The sequence below is a fragment of the Etheostoma spectabile genome, chromosome 11, assembly GCF_008692095.1.
Source record: "Etheostoma spectabile isolate EspeVRDwgs_2016 chromosome 11, UIUC_Espe_1.0, whole genome shotgun sequence".
Taxonomy (NCBI): domain Eukaryota; kingdom Metazoa; phylum Chordata; class Actinopteri; order Perciformes; family Percidae; genus Etheostoma; species Etheostoma spectabile.
This window is the reverse complement of record NC_045743.1, coordinates 12,358,913-12,386,771: the sequence shown is the minus strand read 5'-3', so window position 1 is coordinate 12,386,771 and position 27,859 is coordinate 12,358,913. Positions and strand designations below refer to the sequence as shown.

At 39.1% G+C, this 27,859-nt stretch overlaps 1 protein-coding gene across 1 annotated transcript in view; it reads left to right on the top strand.

The window, feature by feature from the left end:
* Positions 1-27,859, top strand: part of cps1 (carbamoyl-phosphate synthase 1, mitochondrial) — a 75,484-nt gene that overhangs the window by 19,061 nt on the left and 28,564 nt on the right. The window contains 16 exon segments of the mRNA XM_032530336.1: positions 109-237; positions 820-839; positions 2,160-2,286; positions 2,961-3,175; positions 3,356-3,477; positions 3,480-3,553; positions 3,657-3,833; positions 5,340-5,458; positions 10,926-11,067; positions 11,854-11,919; positions 12,153-12,216; positions 12,364-12,545; positions 14,689-14,883; positions 17,106-17,173; positions 21,694-21,769; positions 25,300-25,377. Coding sequence (XP_032386227.1) covers positions 109-237; positions 820-839; positions 2,160-2,286; positions 2,961-3,175; positions 3,356-3,477; positions 3,480-3,553; positions 3,657-3,833; positions 5,340-5,458; positions 10,926-11,067; positions 11,854-11,919; positions 12,153-12,216; positions 12,364-12,545; positions 14,689-14,883; positions 17,106-17,173; positions 21,694-21,769; positions 25,300-25,377 — 1,854 coding nt within the window.

Here is a 27,859-nt window from a genome sequence, read left to right as displayed (position 1 = left end):
CTCTTTCTGTACATTATGTAAGACAAATGGTATATACTGCGTAGATAAATTCTGTATTCAAGTTATGAGCAGGGAAAATGCAGTATAATATTTGTGTGTATCTTTGAGGTATCTGATGCCTTGAAAGCGGCAGAGCAGATTGGCTACCCTGTGATGTTGCGATCTGCCTATGCCCTTGGAGGACTGGGGTCTGGTCTGTGTGCCAACAAAGAAATGCTGGAGGAAACTGCACACAAGGTTAGAATAAACTGTGCAATATAGGGATCATGGAGGCATCTGGGCAAATATTTGTTATTGTATTGTAATTTCTTCTCTTTACATATGATTGATCGTGCAGATCAAATCAGCAATTGAAGCATTCTATTCAGGCTGTTAATGACAAACTTTCTTAGTTTTCATATTTTTACCTGTACAACATTAACCTGCACAAAGATAAAAGCTTTAAAATAGTTTAGATATGTTTCTTTGGTGCTCTGCCAAGAAGGGAATAGTTTGCTGTTGCTTAGCAACATTCTTTTTGTGCTAGTCTGGTATCCAGCACTATGTCTGACAGCTGAATTGGTTATAATCTATAATCACAGGCTGCAAAATGAACAGTGTGTGCCCGACTTTATTAGATTGGTGCATACTGTTTTATGCCATTCTGAATGTCCTGCTTTACTCGTTTTGCATTTAGAATTATTTAGTGTTTTGTTTCACTTGGAAGTTTCAATGGCAGATGTTTCTTTGCCAGTTATGCTCAACGGATGTAGCACTTTTGTAACCTAGGTACAGAGCAAATATCTAATTCACAAGGTCTTTGTCTAATCTTTGACAAAGATACAAAATGAAAACCCAAGGTAAACACTTATTCCTTTGACCCTATGTCCTTAGCATAATCAAAAAGAGTAAATTTTTTTCTCACATCTATCATGAAAAATTACACTAACGATAGCTCCAGGAGTTGGTTAAAAACTTTCAAAAGTGTTGGATAAACACTGGATGGCCGCATACGCATCACACTAAAAGGCTTAGGTGTTAGCTAGATGTTGCAGCAAACGATTAGCCTCTATAGCCGTTGATGATCCATTTAGAGTACATGGAAATAAGGGAACTGTGTTCTTGTATTGCAGTGTAGAGCTCATTAGTTGAGTATGAGCATGTGCACCAGTACAAACTTTTAATGCATATCCTTGTAACAGGTTAGCACATTTTGTTCCAAGCACATCAAAATTCAACAAATGAAACCGATGTGTTACATACCTTCATGTTTTTATACCATTTGCACAAGTTTTTCTACATTGTACTGTAGGTAAAATTGTATGAATGGTAACTGCAATCAAGTATATTTTGAACCATAAACCGTAGAGATAACAAAACACAAAGCAAATTTATTTATCTAGAAAGTAACTCTTTACTTTGTGCTTTAGAACTGACAAAATATATAGGGGAGTTGGCACAATAACACCCCTAACACAATAACACCCATGCAATTTAATGCAATCCAATAGAGTAATAAAATAAGTCTGAGAAGTGTTTGTAAAACTTTGTGATAATTATTGAGGCTGTAATTCATGTTGTGTGGGTGTAGTAAACTGCATTTTATATATTAAGTTTGTTAAAGTATTTTTTTCTTAGTTGTCTGTACATTATGTACATAGCCATCTGTTTGACTGTGCAGATATGAAAAAAAAAGTTTCCTTTTAATGACCCTTTGGGTTAACATTAAGGTTCATGAAGGAGTTATGCCACATACGGTATCCTTCACTGGAAAGAATTTTATTTTATTCTTGTTTTATTATGTTAAACCATTGTAGAAAATAATTTATTAATATGCATAAACTCCCAAACTAATTCTTTAAATTTTTCCTATGAATAAGAAAAACCCCTTTCCATTTTTGAGTAAATTTTTGAAATGGTAAGAAAAGCCAAAAAGAGGGGGGTGCGAGTGTGGCAGGCAATGTTTCATTAAACCCCAAAAGTTTTATTTTCGTTTCTTTGGTAAGCAGGGTAAAAAGTAATAGAAAAACATGTGCACAAATTTTTCCCCCATGTAACTTTCCCTTTTCAAGTTACATTTTTAAGATTTTATTTCACAGGATCTTCTGTATTTTGTTCACCCCTGGTAAAAGCTAAAGCTGACATGCGCATCTAAAATGATATTTGTGCATATGCCGCAGGCTTGGGTTTAGCTGTAGATTTGGTGGAAAAGTCTCTGAGGGTGGAAAGGGGGGGGAATATGAGGTGGTGGAAAATGTGGCGACAAGCGTCCCGCTGCAACATGGAAACTTGCCCACTGGCATTCACGGTCAAAACAGCCAAAATATGATGTTTCCTCCAAAATGCCATGCTACATGTAATTATTTTCGTCTTTAAAAAAAAAAATTCTGCAACCAAGGGGAGGGGAACTTTTTTTGCTCTTTTTTGGCAGCAGTTGTTCAAAATCTGAAAATGGCAAAACTGTTGTTTCGACAGCGTTGCGCTTTAGTCCTTTTATTGTATTTTTTTTGTCTTTTTACGTAGTTCTAGAAAAACATTCGAATCAATACTTGGGTTGAAAATTTAGCCGGGGGGCATTTTATTTTCTAGCTAAAAACCAAACAGAATGGACATTGATGTTCTAAATGGCCCCAAGCTAGACGGGGGAAATCCCGCCCCTTTGCGGCCAATTTTATTTTGCCCGGCCGGTCTGAAATGGTCGGATCGTTTCCGTTTTTTGAAGGCTATTGATACAGTCATTGAAAATTCCCTTTTGGTCAGCCCCTTTTTGGAGAGAAAATCAAACATACTCCCCAGACCCCAAAGCTCAAACTCAAATCTATTGAGGGTTGGCTAGGTCTGGTGATAGCCAGACCTCCCAGAGCTTCTCCTGTAACAATAGATGAAAACTTTCCATGCGTTGTTTTTTTACAGATTCAAGTGGCAGTTGTAATACTATTTTGTTATGCAGATATTTGTTGCTAATTTGTTGTTGTTCCTCTTCAGGTGACTCCATAGTGGTGGCACCAAGCCAGACATTGTCCAACGAGGAGTACCACATGCTCCGTGAGACGGCCATCAAAGTGGTTCGCCACCTTGGCATTATAGGCGAATGCAACATCCAGTATGCCCTACACCCGTCGTCCCTGGAGTACTGCATCATTGAGGTTAACGCTCGGCTCTCCAGAAGCTCTGCTCTGGCATCCAAAGCTACCGGGTGAGAGAATACATGTATACAAACAGAAAGTGCCCACCGCTAGGAGGCTGGTACATGTTGGACAATATCAAAACATTAAACTTAGTTAAAAATCTAAAATATTTTAAGCAGGACAAAGGATAGGAGTCAATATCTAAGGATCACTACAGTGTTATTATCATGCTTAATCATGTCTTGCAGGTATCCATTGGCTTTTGTTGCTGCTAAGCTGGCTTTGGGTATCCCCCTACCAGAGATCAAGAACGCTGTATCGGAGAAGACCACTGCCTGCTTTGAACCCAGTTTAGATTACATTGTTACTAAGATCCCCGCTGGGACCTGGACCGTTTTCAGGGCATGTCACATGAAATAGGCAGTGCCATGAAGAGTGTCGGAGAGGTGGGGAAGGATCCACGGATAAACACTTACTAATCAGCTTGTTTATTCACTAAACTCACACATCAATGTTATTATGTCACGCATCTCCCTCTTCTGGATTCAGGTGATGGCAGTTGGTCGGACCTTTGAAGAGAGTGTGCAGAAGGCCCTGAGGATGTGTCATCCATCAGTGGATGGCTTTGTGCCCCGGCTGCCACTCAAGAAAGCCTGGGCCGACACCCAGGACCTGGAGCAGGAGCTGGCTGTGCCCTCCATTACCCGCATTTTCTCCCTTGCCAAGGTACACTTATCTTTTATTGCGTGAATAATGAATGACACTGACTACAGTTTTCTCATTAAAATCACATTTAAAGTGAAATTATGTAAAAACATGAAATGCAGACCAAAATGTATCCATGGCCTACCTGCATGGAAATATACTTGAAAAAACAGGATTAACAATGATTAATTAAATAGGTGGTTGAAAAGTCCACTCTGTCAGTTTGATAATCCAACATGTGGGGAGGATGATTCCACATTTTAAATCTGAAAGATATTTTTGCTAAATCTGCTTTTGTGCTTGCCCAATACAGTGCTGTTAGCCTTTTATTTCCCTCATAGAATCAGATGAAGGTGAAACAGCGCTTTCACAAGCACATCTAGACACAGGGTCAAGCTCCATCATTCAAACACAGAGATGTTGCATGAACTATTGCAAGGTCAAAAAGATCTACAGGTCCAGTAATTCAACATGCTTTTATCACCAGCTGAAAGAGGAGCAGAATGAGGTCACCTCAGTGTCAAAACCACTAACTGTGTGAGCTTGGTGTCCTGACGGTGGAGATATATTTGTCCCCTTGAATATGGAGTGAGATCATTGAAAATGGGGACAGCATTAGGGATTAATGACCCACATCTTATGTCCAAGCAATCCAACACCCGCTATAATGTCTTAAGTTGGTCAGCACTGTCACTGTTACTCTCAGCTAACCTCTCTGTTGCCCTCCAGTTTGATTTTGAAACTTGCATGTCTTAGGGCCAGACCATTTGTGACAATATTTCATTGTCATGGTGGAAAAAAAATGAAGACAGCCAAGGCTATAAGACCTACCCTCCTAAACAGTTATCTTAAGACATAAACTGTAAGTCGTAAAGATAGAAAACACTGGAGGAAAATAAATTAGAAGTGATTCTCTGTTCTCAGGTTTTGCAGCTCAGGCATCGTCATCACATTTAAAAATACTAAAACATTAGCATGGCCCTTAAACATTTGTTGCGTATTTTCAGCATACAAATCTTTTTGCATCTGAATTTGCTTGTGAAATCACACAAGACACAGTAGTTATCATTTGCAACTTGATTAAAAGCCCCTTATTTACAGAGCAAGGTAGGTTTCACTACAAGTTTAAAGACTGCTGAGCAAAATCCTCCCACGCTAACCTGGAATGATTCCTCTCTGATATCTAATATTAAAATGATAAAACATATTTACAAGCTGTTGTCAGGGCAGAACCTCTGTCATATAACAATGACACAGACTGGCTTGATATCAGATTTTTCATAAAAGGCCAATATTGGCAAAGTAATAAATTTTCCTGCTGCAATAGATTTTACCTGAAGGAGTCCTTGAAAAAGTAATGGTTAAAAACATATTATTTACAGTGACCGTTCTGAATGACCGTTCGTTTCTACTGTGAAACCGATTGGATGTCAGCTCTCAGAATGCTCCCATAAGGGGCATGAATGCTGAAATTGATAATAAATTATAAATGCAATGCTGAGTATGTTTTGTGTCTCAACCTTAAAGGCCCTCCACAGTGGTATGAGTGTTGATCAGATCCACCAGCTCACGTTCATAGACAAGTGGTTCCTCCACAAACTCAACAGGATAACACAGCTGGAGCAGCACCTGGCAAACTACAACGGGTAACTTTTTGTTACTTTAATATTTCTGTTATGTGCTAGTCAATTTATGTGCTGTTGCATTAATTTTTAGCCTGTGGTTTAACAGTAATAATATTAATAGTTTTGAACTTGTGACATCCTCAAGAACTAGAGTAAAACTTGCATTTGATATATGATATCTGTCTGACTCCTTCTCTTTAATGGTTGAAAGGATCTAGTCAAGAGAAAATATATTCTCAAAAATACAGTACATCCATCTGCCTATCCATCCATAAAGTTGCAGTCTTATGCGACACAGCAAGACTCTCACATTATCATATTTTTATGGAATTTTCTTTTCTTTTTTTGCAAGCTGGCTCAGTCACTGTCAGTCTCACCTCTTTTGAACTCATGCTAAACTTGATTAAAAGAGGAATACAAAAATAATCTTTTGGAAATTGATTTTAATGCCTTGATTAAAATAATAAGGAAAAAATCCAACACATTTTCTTTGTAAACATTCATTTGAAATTTACTGAATCTGTGTAATGTATCGCAAATGAATAAATGTTCTTCCTTCAAATACAGGGGGCATAAGTATACACCCCCTTATGTTAACTTTCCATAGAGGCAGGCAGATTTTTATTTTTAAAGGCCGGTTATTTCATGGATCCAGGATACTATGCATCCTGATAAAGTTCCCTTGGCCTTTGGAATTAAAATAGCTCCACATCATCACATACCCTTCACCATACCTACATGTACGTACATGTCCCTGTTCTACAGATATTCCAGAAGTGTGCCCTCATTTAGAAGAAGTCTCCCCGCAAATCCTACCTTGTACTGACCAAAGTTGGAGAAAGAGTTATCTAGCTGATGTGAGCCTTACCTAGCTACTGCACATGTGTGACTCCTAACAAAGATAGTATAGAAGTGAGATATCTCACTCTGTAGCTAAAACAGAGACCTAAACCCACAGGGTGAAAACAGGATCTTCAGCCATGTGCGGCACAACAAAAATATGGTGTTTTTTTAAAGTGAAACCATGTAAACCTATTCTAGTACAACCTCAAAATACAATTATGAACCTGAAAATGAGCATAATATGGGTGCTTTAAAGGTTGGATTTTTCCAAATTTCCAAAAGATTAGTTTTTTCTTCCTCGATTAGTCAACTTTAGCATGGGTTAGTAAACATATGATCACCACTGTAACGATTATTGAAATCAATTAATCTTCTGATTATTTTCTGGATTACTCAATGAATTGTTACAGTGAGGCTAGAAAGTTTGTGCACCCCAGGTAAAAAATTGTATTAATGTGCATAAGGAAGCCAAGAAAAGATGGAAAAATCTCCAAAAGGCATCAAGTGGCAGATTAGACATACGTAAAACATGTAACAAAAAGTTAGATTTTATTTCCATCATTTACACTTTCAAAATAACAGAAAACAAAAAAATGGCGTCTGCAAAAGTTTGGGCACCCTGCAGAGTTAATACCTTGTACTGCCCCCTTTGGCAAGTAACACAGCTTGGAAACGCTTCTTGTAGCCAGCCAAGAGTCTTTTAATTCTTGTTTGAGGTATCTTCGCCCATTTGTCCTTCCAAAAGTCTTCCAGTTGTTTGAGATTTCTGGGCTGTCTGTCATGCACTGCTCTTTTAAGGTCTATCCATAGATTTTCAATTATGTTGAGGTCAGGTGATTGTGAAGGCCATGGCAAAACCTTCAGTTTATGCCTCTTGATGTAAACCACCGTGGATTTTGATGTGTGTTTAGGATCATTATCCATTTGTAAAAGCCATCCTCTCATGAACTTTAGCTTTTTCACAGAGGGCATCAAGTTAGCGTCCAAAATTTGCTGAAATTTTATTGAATCCAATTTTCCTTCTACTTGTGAAATGTTCCCTGTGCCACTGGCTGTAATACAACCCCCAAGCATGATTGATCCACCCCCATGCTTAACAGTTGGACAGAGTTTCTTTTCATTAAATTCTGTGCCCTTTCTTCTTCAAATGTACATTTGCTCATTCTGGCCCAAAAGTTCTATTTTAACCTCATTGGTCCACAGAACTTGTTTTCACAATGCATCAGGCTTGTCTATATGTTAATTTGCAAACAAGTATCTCTTTATAGTGGAATGGTGTACCACAACTCCAGTGTCTGCCATGTCTTTCTGGATGGAGTCAAACCTGGGTTTTGGCTTGCTTTTCTCACAATCCTGCAAGCTGTTCTGTCTGGTATTTTTCTTGGTCTTCCAGATCTTGCTTTAACTTCCACTGTTCCTGATGACTGCCATTTCTTAATTACATTCTGAACAGAGGATATTGGCATCTGAAAATGCTTTGCTATCTTCTTATAGCCTTTTCCTGTTTTGTGAGCATCAACTATTTTCAGTTTCAGTTTTCTAGACAACTGCTTAAAAGAACCCATGATGCTGATTGTTGGGGCAAGGTCTGATGAGTCTGGGCATTTAAAACCTTAAGAATGACATCACCTGGTCTTTCTAGACGGTGATTGAGAACAATCTATGACACTGTCAGGCCTCCGCTTTCCAAAGGGGGCAATGCATGCTATAAACTCTGCAGGGTGCCCAAACTTTTGCTTACGGCATTTTTTTATTTTTTTTTATTTTGAAAGTGTAAATGATGGAAATAAAATCTACCTTTTTGTGACATATTATATAAATGTCTAATCTGTCATTTGATGCCTTTTGGAGATTTTTTCCATCTTTTCTTGGCTTCTTTATGCACATTAATACACATTTTTACCTGTGGTGCCCAAACTTTCGAGCTCCACTGTGGGTGTGTAAAATGTCAGAAAATAGTGACAAAGGTTCATCCCAGTTTCCTAACCTCCAAGATGATGTCTTTACATGTTTTGTCTTTCGGAAACCCAAAGATTGTCAGTTTAATATGATACAAAACAGAGAAAAGCAGGAAATCTCCATATCTGAGAGGTTGAAAACAACATTTTACTTTAATTAATTGTCAATAATCAAAATAATATGCAAGTGTTCTTCTATTTATTGACTAATCGATTACTCAACTAATTGTTAAAGCTCCACATTATTTCTAGTCTTGACCCTTTGCTACAGAAGATTAATTGATATTGTCTGACCACAACTGTAAAACCTGCAATTATATTCTTATTTTTTGTTTCAAATTAGTAAATTCAGGTTATTGTTTTTATTACTCCAGCTTTCAGAGGCAAATATCTGTCCCACAGTTACGTTAGAAAAAATATTTAAAAAATATTTGAGCACGGAATGTGTCTCGGCAGGATCCTGACCAACTAATACAGCACACAATTATCCACTTAATGAATATTTCTACTACTTACAAGTTATGCCTACCATAATTTCTAGTTCCTTCTAGAAATTATAATATTTTCTTCAAAAAGAAAATGTTGCTCCTCAAAAATGAGATGGACCCCAGTCTCTCCACGTCTCTATTTCTCTCTTGTGGTTCCCCTCCTCTCAGCTGCATCGCTCTCTTTCTCTCTCTGCCCTCGGGCTCTTACCTGGACAGCCGCTGTGAGTTTTCATGGCTCAGCTACAGGTTACCTGCTGCTTCCCTCTGACTCTGCTGTTTAATAATTAATGGCTGTCTGTCTGGTGGGCTCCTAGTGCAACACACTGACACATGGAAGGCTGTTGTAGTCTCCACTGCCTCTGGAGCAGGGGACACTGGGATGGGCACACAACAATAGGCTGCTGCCAGACTGATGGAGCATAGAGCTGAATACAGGTGGGCTTCAGGCTCTACTGGTCAGCAGACTCATCGTTTGTGTGCATAAGAGTGTTGGATCTTCTATCGCTGTAGTTAGGACTGAAGGATATTATTGATTTATTGATAGAGAAAAATATAAGTGACGACATCTTTTTTTCTTCATATGTATGTGTAAGAGTCATGTGCACTGTTAGGATTTATTTGTAGAGCTAAGATTAGAAGTGAATAGGAACCAGTCCTTTAAAATAAGATGCTCACACTGACATTGAATATTTTCATTTAATTAACTCTCTTTTCACCAAGTTGTCAAGTACCGGTAGTTGTTTTTTATCCCCCTGAAGAGTGTTTACAGAGGTTGTCTGTGGAATGTGCGTACCTCTAAATTTCACTTATTTCAGATGCGTTTTCAATGATAATTTGTTTTTTCATTGAAATAAGTTAAGAAAAAACACTGAGGTTTCTGTCAATGCTAAACATGCTGTTTATACACCAACGGGGCATGGCTAGGCTGAATTTTGGGAAAGAGATTTCAGATAGAGTAGTAGAGGACCACTAAGATCTATATAAAAGCACCCAAAGAGCACCATGTCATAGGATCTTTAAGCAGTTTAAAGATTCTCTTCTCATTCTCACTCTCACATCTCAGAATATACTTCTGAATGGGGCGCCCTGGTAGTTCACCTGGTTGAGTGTGCACCCCATGTACAAAAGCTCAGTCCTTACCGCAGCGGTGGTAAGTTGGCCCTTTGCTGCATGTCATTGCTGCTTTCCTGTCTTCAGCTGTTCTGTCAATTAAAGGCCTAAAATGACCCCCACCCCCCCAAAAAAAGAAATAGAATATACTTCTGTAAACTACACTATACAGTTAGATTAAAGGGAACCAACAAGATGTATGTGTAAGTATATATATTAAGTATATATTATGTACATACACTGATACATATATAACCAGTAAAGTACATGAAAATACATCAGGTCTTGAAGTTAAGTTGGAAGCAAATCCATGTTTTTAATAAATTGGTCGAGTTCAATATCGCCTCTTGATACCTAACTGTATTCCGCCAACATTTTTCTGCTCAATCTTACGGCTGGCATTGAAGTTGTATTGATTGAAGTAGGGTTTTAAATGGCTGCACTTGCCAACCGAGTGCTTTGGCACCTTTGTGTCTTGCTTGTTGATGCGTTATTGATCACGTTAAGGTGGGCAGTTCCCTGCTCTCCACTTCGCTGGGTAGGGGAGCCAGTCATGATCCACATGCTGGAATGACCCTCTTAGTTCAGTGAACTTGAAGGTAAACCGATAGGACAGGGTCCACAGACAGAAAGCATTCAACAATAAACTCACCTATCTGTCTTTTGATCTAACACTGCTTCCTTTTCCTTACTATAACATTCATGTCAGGGATATTTTGCATTAAACCTTTAAGGTTAAGAGATGATTGACAGGCTCGGTTAACATCTACTGTGCAGATGACATTGTGTGGTACCAGAATGAATCAAACCGTATCTTGCAGTATTCATAAAGGGAGATTTTGTCATGACAAGAGCAATGTTGTTCCAAAGCAAATTGAGTGTAATGTTTTTGGCAAACAACCTGATGCTTAAATTTTGTCCTTTTTAGAAAAGTCATTAAAAAAAAAAAACCCACTGAAAAACCTACATTTTCACTTAATACATTAAAAATCAATTCAATCAATTTGAAACTGTGGTTAAAGTATGGAGTTCTGAAGGGTTTAGCGAAACAGCTGTATAATAATCATGAATTACTGTCATTTTCTGCAGTGGCACAGTACCTAAGGAGCTGCTGCTGAAGGCTAAGCAGGACGGCTTCTCAGACCGGCAGGTTGGTCAGATACTGGGCTCCAGTGAGCGAGCAGCCAGAGAGCTGAGGCTCACTCATGGCATCAAACCCTGGGTCAAGCAGGTGAGCATCACTTCTTGGCGCTTGTAGCGTAGGTCAGATAGACAGAGATAATTCTCTGCCTGATCAACACACACACACACACACACACACACACACACACACACACACACACACACACTCACTGCTGTCCTTTGGCCGCAAATGTAAATGAGTGAAAAATTAAAATATGTAAGGGGCGCATAAAGGTTAAAGCTATCATCGAGTTTCTTTCCACTTCACACAATATTGACATGTGTTTTGTCCAGAGTTTAATTCCTGAATCACAGGTCAAAATGTACAAAACGCAGAGGAAATAATATTAACAACAACCTAGCATTACTGACTGCTGTATATTATACAGTATATAGACATGTTTTATCCCCAATTCATTAAATGACTTCATGCTTCAAAACTATTTTTAATAGTTCTTGGATGTGTTTGTGCTTTAGTTGAAGGTAGTAAGACCACAACGGAATAATGTGCATCACAAGTAATAGTCTCGCATTTTAAACATTCACTTAAACTAAATGTAAAGAGTTTATGGCAAAGTGTACCAAAGGTTTTGAAAGTAAATGCCCCATAATGTAAAGCGTTATACTGCGATATTGATGTATAAACCATTACAAATGAACATTGTCCTGGGTCTGGGATGACTGGGATCTTTCTGTGTAGAGTTTGTATGTGATCAAAATATTTTCATAAACATGTTCATTACTGTGACTTTGTAGGGGTGTGACGAGTACTTTTTTTTTCTTTTTTTACATCTGACCCATTTTCATCTCCATTTTCTCTGATCCCTCATCTCAGATTGACACCTTGGCAGCAGAGTATCCAGCCATGACCAACTACCTGTATTGTACCTATCATGGCCAGGTATGTTGGATCTGCTAACTTACAAAATAAAATGTATTATTGTACCATTATGTATGTAGCCAATCCAATGATTGACAATTATAACAACAATTATGATATTTTAATTTGCTATGATCTTTAAAAAAAAAAAGAATAATAATATTAATTGTAAGATGGGTGTTTTTGCTGTGCTATGGAATTATTGATATACACAAGTGCATCATCAACAATGGTTTTGTCTATTGATCCATCAGGAGAATGATCTGGACTTTAAAGACCAGGGAATTATGGTTCTTGGTTGTGGGCCCTACCACATTGGTGAGCTCAACAATAAACTTTAATATTATTTTTATGCTGTTCAAATACAGGTTTTGCTAATTATGTCAATATGTAGTTGTCAATTTGTTAATGCTGAATTTGTGAACTCATGTTTATGGCCTGCATGTTTACCAACTGATCCACCAGGGAGCAGTGTTGAGTTTGACTGGTGTGCGGTGTCCAGCATCAGAGCTTTGAGACAGATGGGCAAGAAGACCGTAGTGGTCAACCACAATCCTGAGACGGTCAGCACTGACTTTGACGAGTGTGACCGCCTTTACTTTGAGGAGTTGACCCTGGAGCGCATCTTGGACATCACCCAACAGGAGGTTAGGACACACATGCAAAATATACCAATGACCTAAATAACTCTTCATTTTTATCAAAGCAAGTTATGTATTGGTAGCTGATAGAATTCCTCAACTCTCTACTGAAAACCTCAAACACTATATCTACCCTTGATGTACCACTGATATTATTAATGTTCTACATCCATTTACAGTATCCTGTTCTGGATTGCTTGGCCTATCCCAGCATGCACTGGTAGAGAGACAGGGCACTTGGACAGGTTGGCAATCCATCAAAGGGTTATATCAGTGCCAATAACTACTTATATATTCATGTGTATTGAGTTGAATCTGGTTAAAATATTGCATTGCAATCAATTCAAGGCTTCCCCTAGGCAGAGTAGTATTGATTAATTACACAGTACATATATAATAAATAAAATCAATCATGTCAACGTGTTCAGAAGTAGGAAACACTACCAGAATTTAAACAAAAACAATATTTGCACAATATTACTGGCAAATAGATTACTGGTCTAAGATTGGCACACATCATGCACATAATTTCTCTAACTGACGCTTCCTCACTTGTTTTGACATAACTGTACTGCTCAAGAATAACTATCAATAACTATACAATAGGAAAAGTAGAAATAATACATTAGCAGTGTGCCCACAGAGCAGCTGTCCACAGTGCTGGGGAAAAAACACCCAAAAAACATTCCCTGCTCAGAGTAGCATGGATTAAACATTACCAATAGTTTTCCACAACCTCTATATTGATTCATATTTAAATATAAACTCATAGCGTGCAGCTTTTTCTGCCTTATCATCTAGAATGGTCTTGCCTTTGAAAGCAGACAAACACAACCCCTCTCTCTCTCTCTGTCTAACAGAAACTGGAAACGGAAACCTTACTTAACTTATTATGCTGCTCAGTTGGACTAATATTTAAGAGCTTAGGTTTCTTTAGTTACAGATGTGTTTTTTTTTTTTTTAATGGTTTTTCAAGGTTTGCTGACCTCTCTGTAACACTCATAGTAAACATGGCTGTGCTTACTAAATATTTTTTTGCTGAATATATTCTCAGGTGGTGATTTTCTATCAGTTAGTATCCATGATTCTGAAGTATATTATCTAAGTCTGCTAGTAGCATACAAAAACAGTATAATACAGCATCACAATACACAAGTATCCCATCTGAAATTAATGATAATGCCAGTGCAAGCTCAAATTTAACAGAATTACTAATTGTAGTGATTTAAGTTATATGAAACTTGACATTTGGCTACCATTATGTATATTGAACCTAATACCTAACAAAATTTGTGTTTAGTATATATATACTTAATATACTGTATATTATGTATATATAATGATACATAATTCCTACCTTATTGCCCAGTGTCACTCTGTGGTGTGCATGGAGCCCAGCTGACCCTTAAGATTGCAAAACATGCTCAAGGGCATGAACAGTGGCTGTTTCTTTGATTTCTGTGTAAATGTTTTTTGATATTTGTGTTTATGTTTTTTTGTGTTTGCGTACTAAAGTCCATTGACTGTCTCTTGCAGAGGAATTGTAATACAGTTAAAGTTGTGGTGGGATCAGAGTGTGATCAAGTGTTTGTTCAGGGCAATACTATTACCATCAATCCCTCTCTCTGTGTGTGTGTGTGTGTGTGTGTGTCTGTGTGTGTGTCTGTCTGTCTGTGTCTCTGTCTGTTTGTGGGTCTGTCTGTGATAAATACGGCATTAGAGCATCGAGATAAGCCCCTGACAAAAGCAAGAGAGCAGGCCCATGAATAATGAAGAGATACATCCTGGCATTGCCATGGAAACTGCACCCCCCCCCCTCGAATCAGCTAGAAAGGAAAAGGGGCTGCATGCTGTTATTAAAAGAAAACACACACACACACACACACACACTGCCCCTTGTGATAACTTGCCATAACTCATGGCACGACCAAGATCAACTGTTTTTGTTTGTCTCGTATTTTCACTATGTGATCAGTGGCCAGAATAATTGGAAGCAGCCACAGGTTTCAGACAGTTAATCTTGGTTGATAGACCTGTGGCAGGAGGTCTCCCCCTCTACTGTCCTTTTCTCCTTCTCCTTCTTCTTGTTTTCTACCTGCTGTTCTATTTATCTCACACGTTATTTTTGTTTTCATCCTCTTCTCTCCAGGGTTGCTTTGGCAGCATTGTGTCAGTCGGAGGCCAGATCCCCAACAACCTGGCTGTCCCGTTGCACCTCAGTGGGGTGAAGATTCTGGGAACGAGCCCCCTGCAGATTGACCGTGCTGAGGAGCGCTCCATCTTCTCCAGTATACTAGATGACCTCAAGGTGGCCCAAGCCCCATGGAGGGCCCTCAGCTCCCTGGTGAGAGGAAACAAATAATTATTGGATAGTAGGGGTGTTTATGATATATTCTAGCATATTTTTTGATTGAAGAAGACCTTTTCAAATTGCTTCCGAACAAGGTATGTAAAAGTTGTGGAGTTTTTGTGACAGTGTCATATTATTACTTTTGCTCAAAGGTAATGCTCTAGTTAGCTAAGTCTAATTGCTTTGACTGTTCATTTGTTTTTGCAGGCTGTCTTTTGTCAACAATTTTTGAAAGGAGATTTTCCTTGAGTAAAGGTATCAGGGTTTCCACCAGACAATGAGTTAGGCGGTGAGCGCAGGGCGTATGGAGAATGTTAGTTCAGGCAAATGGTGTTTGCTTTTAAAAGACAATCCCTTGTAGGTCATTTTATTTTGTTTGAGCAGACTTTGGTTGCATGCACAGTTTAAACAGTTTGTTTGTGTCTGGAAAAGAGGACAGAAGTGCTTGACAAACAATCACAACCCATCCCGGTTGTTAGGATGAAGCTTCTTCGTTTTAAAATTGCTTGGCTAAAATTCTTCCTGCATTCCCTTAAAAGCACATATTGTTTTGATAGAAATTACTGAAATGTCATCGGACCACAACCGCCTACCCAAAAATTTGACTCTCAACTGTTCATAATGCACTTTCAACTAAAGGAATTTCCTCAACTAGATCTTTAATTTTACTTTTATAACTGTTACTGAATGGGTTTCTGTGACCAAATTCCGTAAAAGTCTCTTATTGGCAAACATGGCGACACGGCGATTGCATTTCTTTTTGTTTAACTAGTCGGAGAAATCACAATAAAGCACTGGCTTTACTTGTGGGGAAGACAACAGACTGAATATGTCGTGCAATCGGAAACCATTTGTCTGTGATGATTACTTTTTTGTCATTGTAACTATTACCCTGATGGCATTGCACACCAGGTTTACCTACAATTCTAAAATTTCCCTGGCCTAAAACTAAAAAAAAGTGTTGTTTCAATAGTGGCCCGGGAATTACTAGAGGCCGTGGGGAGAGATGTTCTTCGTCTCTGGGGAACATTTTGTTTTTTTTTTTATGTTGCCCCAACTGGCGCGGACATAGAATAAACCTGCAGGATTGTGGAAGGAGAGTAAAACGATATTTCACACAGCCTTTCTCTTTTTACCGATGCTCATGTACTCAGTTCCACTGAGGAGCGATTAGACACAGAGTCACCTAATAAATTCTATTTCCCGGCCCATTGAAGAAACAGTTTGTTTTAAGGGGGATTAAGAGCCGTGGGGAGTTCTGGTTTGGGAAACCCATTTTGTTTTTTAATTGTATCCCACCTGGCGAGAAAGAGACTAAACCTGCAGATAGATGGAGAGGAGAGAAAGAGCGATGATGACACACAGCCTTTCTCTTTCTGCTAGACTCCTTCCATGACTCATTCTCTTTCTTCTCTCTTTCCACATGTAAACTGAATGCAAGAAAAGAAAATCAAAAGGGAGATAAATTGAAGCTCCACTTTAGGGCTGTTGGAGCACTTATACTCTCCCTTTTACTCTTCTGATTAGTCATTTTCTTGGCAGACATGGGTGAATACCTTTCATTCTTGAAGCCTGTAAATTGTGTAAAATTATGCTTGCTGTATGAGAGGGTTTGTTACAAAGACAAGAGCAAACACACCCTTGGTTTGATATTGATTCTGTTTTCTGTATCAAATGGCTCTAATCATACAGCGTTCAAACATTATATGAAACCCTTAATGAATAATACATAGAGAGTTGCATAAAGATAAATACAAAACAAGCTCATGTTAAAGACTGATGAGTGAGATGTGATGGAGCTTTCCAGGTCAGGGATCAACCAAATTGGTGTTTTTTAAAGCTATTCTTTACTATTACTTTTACTGTTATTTTTTTATTTTTTTTAATACTTTTTTGTTGAACTATTGGCTGTTTTCTGTTGATTTTGCGTGAGTTAAAATTGTCTGCCTCAAAATAATAATAATTGTACCTCAGTAAACGTGAGTCATGGTGTTTACATTTCAAACCTCCACATTTCAACAGTCAAAACCTTTTCATTTTTTGTCCTTATTTATTAAGTAGCCATATAATAAGCTTCAGGGTGATTCAAGACTTCCCCACTATCACCCTGTCGTGGCTTTATCTGCAATAATGACGTCTATACATTGTCATTCTTAGTCAACCAAAATGCTATAGAAAACTTACAACATGTGCTGTGCCTTTATTTTACTTAACAGGAAGACGCCTTTGCCTTCGCCAACCAAGTCGGCTATCCCTGTCTGTTGCGCCCCTCCTATGTTCTCAGGTAAGCGTTAACATACGTCAGACAACATTCTCAAAAGTTGAAGTGGATATGATTATCATATCAGCAAGCCCTTTATCAGGAATTTAGTGGCCAATTCATCATCACCTTCATCAATAACAAGCCCAATGTTTTGTCTAAAATTTGTTTTTTTCATGTGTTTAATTTCTAGCCAATAAAGTATATTAAGAAATAACAGGGAAGACAATGGTTCAGTCCTGATTGGCTGAGGCATGAAGTAAAAAACAACAACATTGACTTTCTTAATTACTAATTTACTTCTGATGATTAATGAGCTTCACTCAAATGACATCTCTAATCTTGCAGTGAAATTTGTGTCCAGCAGATGTTGTGATGAGAGCCTGTATTCATCGGGGGTCTCATTTAGAAACATGGTACACGCACAAAACGAGAAAATGTGCGTACTCCACTTCCCACGCAGAGGTTTTGATTTATAAAAAACAAACTTGACGGGATAATGTGCGGTCCTCCCAGCAAACTCTGACCCATGCTTATCCTTTTTTTGGAGACAATGGGAATTGGCGACGCAGATGGTGAGGAGGTAAATTGATGTCAGACTGCAGACATTAAATGTTGGAATAATGATTACTCTTAATATTTTCAAGTATTGGTGCCTCACACACATTATTTCAATCTATATCATCCACGTTATCATGAAGATAAATCCAGCAGTGGTATTTGTGCTTGTACTGAGTGATAATGGTTCCACAAACACCTTGTAAAATCCAACTCAAATCTTCAATCAAAAGTCACTCTTAATATTTTATCGGTGCTGTGTCACCGCCACATTGGATGTAATTGCCTGACTCCATGGAATACATGATAGCATACCCTACCTAGACAACGGCAGAACACAGTGTAAATAACTAAATGTGTGTCTTTAATACTGTGCATACATAATCAAATTGCAAAGTCTGAAAATACAGTTGTTAAGCTCTCGCACAATCGTTACACTCAATGTCCTCGTTATCGGGCCAAACTTTAATATTGTTTGTGACAAAACCTGCAAGAAAAATTGTGTTTGCCTTTTACACTTTCGTCTTCAAATTGTATTTCTGGGTGGAGGATATAATTGATGCTTTGCTTTTGGCAATCACAAATTGTTGTACACAAAAACACTGCGGTGACCCCCCCGTGCGTAATGCTGCATGATGGCACTGCTGGCACTGCTCCAGTGCTACTCCAAATACAGGTATGTCGCACTCTGGAGGTAACCGCCTTTTTACAGCTAAGTGTTTAAAAAAAATATTGTAATCTTAAACTTTATCACTGAGACTTGTTTTGGATATAATATAGCTCAGGTTAAATCTCATCATATACCTGTAGGTCTGGTATATCTCACAGCTGTCCCCGAGTGCCGTAATGCCTGTGTAGTCAGGTTTACCTAAACTTCACAGGTTCGATTTGCAGCAGTTCCCGAGCATCTGGGAGATTTGGTATGATTCGGCATCACGAAAGAACCGCCAGGGTCATTAACATACTTCTCAACATTCACAAGGTGCTTTGCATTGACTTTTTACGGTTAAAAATGGGCGTGTACAGGGCGGAATAAGAGGCTGATTCACGTATGCACACTTGTAGGTAAGGATCCTATGCACAGTTTTATAAATGAGACCCCAGGGCTTTTGTCACTGAGCGGAAACTTGTGTATAAGTGAGCTTTGGACTGTTTATGGTTTTACATGCAAGCGTGTATGTATGAATGACGTATCCTTTGCCGATACTGTTAATGAGGCAGATGAACCTCTCCTCTTCAGCCTAGAGGGAACTCCCTCTGATCTTTTCTCATCCCTAAAGCATTTTCACTCTTCCCTTTTGACGTACTTGTAAAGGGTTTTAATGTTCTCAGTAGCCTCAGTACGTATGCACAAACTCGCACATTTCCACTCCAAACAGTCTCTCGTCAGATTCATACGTCATATTTATAGTGTGTGTGTGTGTGTCAGTGTGTGTACAGTGATTGATTGCACACAACACTCGTTGGCAGGTACAGATCTCTACTTTCATTCATTTTGGGGGGTCTTTTTTAATTTTATACCAATAAAAAAAAAAAAAAAAAAGAAATTGATGCGGTTGTGAAACAGTATGACATATAAACAGTTGACATATTCCAGTCTGTGATTATCCATCAGCATACATTCTTTTAATTTTAGATTAAATAATTCCTAATTTCTGCTTTTCTAACTAAAACATTAGCTATCATTTTCTATAAATGAGGTTTATTAACCATACATTTCAAAAATAACTGTAAAACAAGTTAATAAGTTAGTATTACGTAGTGTTAAAAACGTCAAAAAAGTGACGTGTTGAAAAAAGGGACAAAAACGTAAGAAAACGTTAAAACATAAATAAAAAAGCATCAACAGTCACACAAACTGTTGATTTTCAATTTTGACGGGAAGACAACACAAGGGTTAATAGTAAACTTTCCATTCAGAATCATATTGGCATTCATTTTGGCGTCACACGCTCGCCATCCACTCAAGACGTAATGTTAGCCTACTACTCTTTGGCCGGCTCGCAAGCCCAAAGTGTGTGCGGTGTGCGAGTTGTTTTGTTTCCGGTGTAGCTAGATCCGGTGTGGTGTTGCAGTTTTTCTAACGTTACTATGCATGTAAAAAAAAACTACAAATTTTGCTAGGCCAAAAAGATTGTTAATCTTGCGATACAAAAATCGACGCCGTTGAAATGGGTTTGCGTTAACGCCGTTAATAACGCGTTTAACTGAAAGCACTAGGATGCCCGATCCGACCCCCCCCCCCAGCTGAGACAGGAGGTGCTTCCTGCCAAAGAGGGGCCAGGGCGCCAAGTAGCAGAGTCTGTGAAGCAGGGAGAACCAAGTCCTGGCTAGCCAGAAGGGGGCCACCTAAAGAAGCCTGTGGCCCTGATGAAGCGCTCTGAGAAGCATTTGCAAGATCAGAGGAAACTGTGGAAAGGCATAGAGAAGGCCCTCCGGCCACACAAGAGCCAGAGCATCCTGGCCAAGAGGGCTCCATCAAAGAAAATCATAGGAGGCAAAGGGTCATCATCTCGGAGGCAAAAAGATCTATCTTTGCCCTGCTGAAGAGACCTCAGATTCTGTGTACAACATCTGGATGAAGCCACCACCCCTCGGTCTAGGCTCTTGATGAGAGAGGAAGTCCGCGACCTGGTTCCGCCCTGCTGGTAAAAACGTTGCCCGTAGGCTGATCAGGCAGGGGGCTGCCCATATTAAAAGAGCCTGGGACACCTGCAGTAACTGTGCGGATCTGGTGACCCCCTGGTGGTTTATTTGACAGACTGTTGAGGTTTCCGACCTGACAAACACGTGCCTTCCCCTCAGGTAAGGGCAGGAAATGCTGCAGAGCCAGGTGCACAGCCCGTAGCTCCAGAACATTAATGTGCTCGAGGGTCACATGAGCAGACCACAGGCCCTGAGCTGTTTGTCAAACTGCACCCCATCCTGAGAAGCAGGCGCCAATGTGACACAATATGTTACACTGGTGATTATAGTTACAGTAATTATTAACACAGAGCGAACATGCTCACGTTAGTGTTTGAAGTTACATGTTACCAGTTAAGGTCGTTACCGTTACTCTGCACAGCGAAAGCGCTCAGCAAAAGCGAAACAGACAATCGCAGGTGAGGGAAGCGAGCACACAAAATCAATCAACATCAATCTTACTGAGTGCAGAAGTTGCCAGTGGGTCCGGAGCGTCTGTCATACCTGGGCTTCGTTTGAAGCCGAAAAGCAAATACACCATCTCTTCCCTGAAGAGGGAAAAGGTGCCACTCCCATGCTTCACTCAGGTGATAGCTAAAGTCCTGACTTTTTGTCACCCGCTGGTATAAAAATATAAATTTGACCATTTTTAGGCAAGAAAATAGACATTAATAATAAACAACATTTTTTTACTCTTCATAACATCATATGTAGAATAGTATTAAAGACATTTCTTTTAAATCATTTGAACAGTTCAACAATTCACAGAACAGGCATGCAGAAACTAAGTGGCATCCAAGTCAAGGATATATGCCTAAATGTAAATGCATATGAATCACAAATGAAGGGTCAGTATTTATTTTGGGGTTGGACATATGTCTGCCTCTGAGCAACAGATAGCTAAGCAATAAAAATCTGACCCAAGCATTTGGCTTTTCTCTGTCCTGTTTCTCTCAACCCCTCCTTTTGAAGTCTAGAATCAAAAATAACAACCACCACATCAAAACCAGCCTAAATCTGTTGTTTTTTAATGACTAAGCTCTGAACTCGTTTTCAAGAGCCTGGAGTGCTTTTCGACCTAAATAGCTGTTCTTCTCTCTCTCGCTCCTTATTTTGACTGTTTCTAGACCTTATTCCCGATGGTAATAGTGATGCAATGGAGAGATAATGAGTGTTTTTAACGATCATTTGAAGCTTGTATGTTCTAGTCTTTGCTTGCTTCTCTTCCTCTCCTGTGGCCTTGTGCGTTCTCTCCCTCACTCTCTTTTCTCTCTCTCCCTCTTCTGTTTGCATCTCACCAGTGGCTCTGCAATGAACGTTGTGTATGGAGAAGAGGAGATGAAACGCTTCTTGGGGGAGGCAACTCAGGTGTCCCAGGTGAGATCAGTGTTAACTCTGTGTGTGTATGCCTGCACATGTGAGAGAGAAATATTGCCTCAATACTGTAAGTCACACCTTTCCTTTTCATTTTTCACTTGCCTTGAATTGTATTGCATTATCATGTTAGAACAAGTGCCCATTCTCTCTCTCTCTCTCACTCACTCACTCACTCACTCACTCACTCACTCACTCACTCACACACTCACTCACTCACTCACTCACACACACACACTTCCGCATTGCATTCTCTTCACTGGTGCTACCAGCTGTCATGACTGATGGCTAGTATTGCTTGTGCATCTCTATTTTGACTAAATCCCTTGGTAGCTTTGAGGCACCTAGGCCTACCAGGGACTAAAGTCATACACGCATATGTGTGTCCATGTTACACCTTCAGAACAACAAAGCAAGCCATTCAATAGTGGTTAAATAGTTTCACAGGTATAAGAGCAATAATGCAATACTCTTCTATTATATTAAACTCCTACACCTTGTGCACACAGCAAAGTCTTTAAGGTATTTGAATAGTGACACATTATTTTTGTTTTTGATGGCTTTGTACTCCAGCACATTGGATTCAAAGTGAACCATTGACCACCAGGTAAAGTGATGACCTTTGGCTTTAATCTAAGGGGTGAGCAGTTGAGCAGTGTAGGAATTGTAGACATTTTAACACAAAGTCCTAATTTTAAGACATCAAATGTAAATTGACCAATTGAAAAAAAAGAAATTATAGTTAATATTTGGTTTCAAATCATTTTCCATAAATGGAGTTTATTGTTGTAAGTCTACGACCCATACACATCAGCAGGCACTTCCCTGGAGATGCTTTGCCAGGCCTGTACTGCAAACATCTTCACTTTTGTTTGTTTTGCCTACAGTCTAGTTTTGAGAAAAGGGCTGAGCAATGTAACGATATTATATAGATATCATGATATGACAGTAGATATCGTCTTAGATATTGGATATCGTAAAATCGTAATATCTTAAGGGTTGTCTTTTCCTGGTTTTGAAGGCTGCATTAGAGTAAAGTGATGTCGTTTTCTGAACTTAGCAGACTGTTCTAACTGTTCTATTATTTGCCTTTGTTTTGTTATTAAATCAACATTTCTAGTGATTGTCAAAAATCTAATTGTGTAAATAATATTTTGTTAAAGCACCAATTGTCGTCCTACAATATTGTTGCGACATCAAGGTATTTAGTCAAGAATGTCGTGATAATTATTTATTTTCTCCATATTGCCCAGCCTTACTTGAGAAAGTGAGTCACAGGCAGAGTTGGACTGGGGCCTGGTAACAAACATGACTATTCAAGAACATTAAACTATACAGTCCCTGACAAAAGTCTTGTCGCTTGTGTACAAATTGACCTGAAGTGCCGCTGAAATATATTTCTAAGCAAGATTTATTTACAAGAAATGGCTCATTTTTAATCCCAACAGCTTTTGTAATGTTTCAGTGCAAAAAGAAACTGTCAAAAAGTATTCTAATATTCACAGCTTGGTAAAGCCCATTGAGTCAATTTTTGCAAAGACATAAGTGTTGTCCCCTTGTCATATGAGCTTCACCTGTGACTAATAATGATCAATTAGGTCTCAGGTGTGTATAAAAACAAACCCAGTACACTAGACCTTCACATCAACTGCAACTAGACATCTGCAAACATGCCTAAGATTCACCCTGAGACTAAAGGTTTGATTATCAAGAGGCTGAAGACCAGATCCACTGCTGATGTGGCAGACACCTTCAATGTGTCTCAGTGTCAAGTACAGAGGATTAGGGGGCGGCTGTGGCTCAGTGGTAGAGCGTGTTGCCTGCCAATTGGAAGGTTGGTGGTTCGATCCCCGCCTCTGCAGTCATTGTCGAAGTGTCCTTGGGCAAGACCACTGAACCCCGGTTGCCCCCGGTGCTGCGCATCGGAGTGGAATGTGTGTGAATGTTTATCTGATGAGCAGGTGGCACCTTGTACGGCAGCCCCGGCCACAGTGTATGAATGTGTGTGAATGGTGAATGTTTCCTGTAGATGTAAAAGCGCTTTGAGCAGTTGTAAGACTGGAAAAGCGCTATATAAATACAGCACATTTACATTTACATTAAAAAAACATTTGAAGACACTGGAGATGTTTTTGACAAGCCCAGGTCAGGCAGACCCCGCAAGACAACTGCTCGAGAGGACCGTTTGTTGGCTCGAAAATCCAAGCCCAGCCCATTTTTCACTGCAGCAGAGCTCCACCAGACCTGGTCCCCTGAAGTCCCTGTGTCAACCAGAACGGTTTGTCGGATTCTGTCTCGAAATGGCCTCCATGGTCGAATCAGTGCCCAGAAGCCAGCACTAAACAAAAGACAATTGAAAAACCGTGTGGCATTTGCCAAGGCCCACAGCCTGCTAAAAGGATGGACGCTGGATAAGTGGATTTTTCAGATGAATCTTCTGTTGAATTACACCACAGTTGCCGCAAATATTGCAGGAGACCTACTGGAGCTCGCATGGATCCAAGATTCACCCAGAAAAACAGTGACTTTGGTGGCGGAAAAATCATGGGCTGGGGTACCATCCAGTATGGGGGTGTGCGAGAGATCTGCAGGGTGGAAGGCACATCAATAGTCCAAATACCAAGAAATCTTAGCTACCTCTTATATTCCCAACCATAAAAGAAGCCAAATTCTCCAGCAGGATGGTGCTCCATCGCATACTTCCATCTCCACTTCAAAGTTCCTCAAGGCGAAGAAGATCAAGATGCTCCAGGATTGGCCGGCCCAGTCACCAGACATGAACATCATTGAGCATATGTGGGGTAGGATGAAAGAGGAAGCATGGAAGACCAAACCAAAGATATTGATTGAACTCTGGGAGGCATGCAAGACTGCTTTCCTAGCTATTCCTGATGATTTCATCAATACATTGTATGAATCCTTGCCAACCGCATGGATGCAGTCCTTCAAGCTCACGGAAGTCATACAAGATATTAAATTGAATCTCACAGCACCACTATTTAATTTGCTGACATATTTAGTATTGTAGTAAATTTGTTCAATTTATGTATAGGCAACAAAACTTTGTCTTGCCAAAATTGACCTTTCTGTCTTGTTTAAATAATAAATCTTTTTTTAGTGAAACTAATTTATTTCAGAGCATTGAACATCATTTGGGAGGGTTTTAGCTTTCATATGAGCTATTCTGACACCAATTGATTAATTAAAAGTCAGGTTAATAGCAGGGTGTTTCTACAAAATAGATGAGCGACAAGACTTTTGTCAGGGACTGTATGATGCAAACAAAAACTCATTGGTTGCTTTAGCTGAGCAGAAATATTTTCTGTATTCATGTGAGCACACTCAAAAGTTACCTTTGAGTCTTTGCTAAATTTCAAATCCGTTGTGTTGGAGCACAGAGCCAAGATAACAATCTTCATTAAATAAAATTTTAAAAACTGCAATACACACAAAAGGCAACAACCTCGTTCAGGCGGGGTGTTTTCCCTTGTAAATAATTGATGGAATAACCATCCTGCCGTTTTTTCTTCCAGGAGCATCCAGTGGTTATCACCAAGTTCATCAGAGGTGCCAGGGAGGTAGAGGTGGATGCTGTGGCAAAAGGTGGCAAGGTGAGATATTACTGACATGTTCTGTCTAGTTTTATCTAGTTTTATGAGCTTTTATCTTACTCTTCTTAATACTACTGTGTTGCCATCCTGTGTATGTGAAGAAGCATTGCCATTGCAGGTTATATATGCAACATGCACCAGGCGTATTATTATTTTCTGCTTGCAATAATTACTCGAAGCGCCAGAAGATATAAAGGGAGTGTGATATTATTTAGAATATGACTTGTTAGTAATTATCTTCTACATAATATAACATAATGTTGCACAGTGTAACAGCCTGGAAAACATTATTTGTATCTGTTTTTTATTCATATTGACAACCTGTTGGACCATATTTTTATTTATTTATAACAGTATCATTGTTATCTCTGTAGCCTGGCATTATTTAGTCAGTTTAAATGGAGGTATTGAACCCAGTAGATGAATAAAGTGGAAGTAATCTCATTCATCTTTGGCCAAAAGTCATTACAGCCCAGACTGATCAGATTGGGAGAATGGAATACATTAAAACCAAAATGCAGAAAAGTGGTGATACTAAATTAATTTTTCCTTTTAGATTAGATCAGTTTAGGCCATATTGAAATGATTCTTGTTCAACAAACTGTCCATATCTGATTGACGCGCACCACAGATTTGTCATTTTCTTTGGCTTTGAAGTTTTTTCTGCTCTTTGTTGCTCTATTATAAAATATACAACACTATTGTTCAACTTCATTTGTTCCACAGAATTATTAGAAAATTCCAAAATAAAACTGAGTACAGTTTTTGTAACGTTGTAAAATTCAGAAAGTATTCTGCATAATATATTGTATGAATATATAATATGTGCAGAGTGTGACACTAGATGGCGGTTTTCAATTCATCTGTTGAAGGGGTAAAGTTCCCCCATGCTCACCTTCAATCTCAAGCCTTTACCAATTCCCATTTAGTGCATCCCCAATTCCTCTCCTCGATTCCTCTCCTTGTTCTCCTTCCGTCTTAGTCCCGCCAACAAGAGATTTGAGCCGATGAGTCAAGGAAGAGCAGCGAGGAGAGAGGAGTTGAAGCAACAGACATTTAACAAACACGAGACATCTCTGCCTCGCAGCCGTCATTAAAAGCGACGTCAATTAAATATGACGTGCAGCACGACTGCATCAGCTGTTCATTGTTTTGTCATACAATATATTTTATGTTGTCTGTTGGTGGAGCAGAAGTGTCCGTGACAACTTGTGATAAGAATGTATGGTGGTTGTACATTTTTATTTAACACACACATACACACACATATATATATATATTCTGTAGCCTACATACACAGCATATGGCTATAGGCTATTTTAGTTCACTATAAATGTTTGTATGAAAGAACTATACAAATGTACAATATAGCGTATGCTACAGTATATTATATGGGCTGCACACAAACACACTATTATTGTGTGGATCAGCTCTAAACATGAATCTGCCTGTAAGCTTCCACCTTCCACCCACTTGAATGCATTATTTTCTCTGATTAAGAGACCCGTCTGGACAGGCCCTGAGTCTTTTCTATAACAATTTACTTTAATGATTAGGAGAGGCTGCTTGTAAATGTTTCCATATGCGCAGTAATGTCTCTGCACCCTATTTTGTTGGACATTTAAGCAGTCAAACTGTAGTTATAAACTTTAAACCGAACTAGAACTTTTACCTCTGAAATGGGCTAATCCTAATGAAGTTAAGTTGCTGTTTCTTGAACGTCTATCTAGACGCACTTAGAAATGAAGCCGTTTGTCCGAGAGCAGCCGTCGTTCCCATTTTAGACAGCGTAAATAATATTTCTTTGTTGATTGTGTATAATTTCACCCACCCACTATTGATCATGTTCATTTATATGATCCAACCGTTTCGATCCGTAATGTTAGATTAATCATGAGGCCACGGATATTCCTCTATTATCAATCTCTCCCCCTTTATCTCTCTTTCCTCCTCTTGCTCTGTCATGCCTCTTTGTTTACATGCCACGGGTTAAAAGACTTCTGCAGAGGATACATCAGTGTATCATTGATTATAACTCCTCAGAGTCCCTCGCTCCTCGATGTGCATTTTGGGAATTGCAACATGGCACACTGAGACTGATTTCCAGGTCACAAGCCTCAATTGAGGAGGTTCATATTTGGGAAATGACAAAGGCCTTCAGTTTAACAAGTGAATGTCGAGCATGATTTTGTGACATCAAACTAGTGCGGCAGCCAATCATGTCCAGTATGAAACTTACACAATCACTAGTACAGCAGCCAATCATGGTCTAGTATGCGACTTACACATGCCACGTGTGACGTTGAAACGTGAAACCTCCAGTGGACATACATTTTTCAGTGAAGGCAACATCTTGTGTCCAGTAGTGAAATTAACAATATTTGAATATTCATAGATTCTTGATATTTCTATGACTTTGTTATTTTAACAAGGTTATTGATTTTTTGTGTGAAGAAACTATGTTATACAGCAATAATTATGC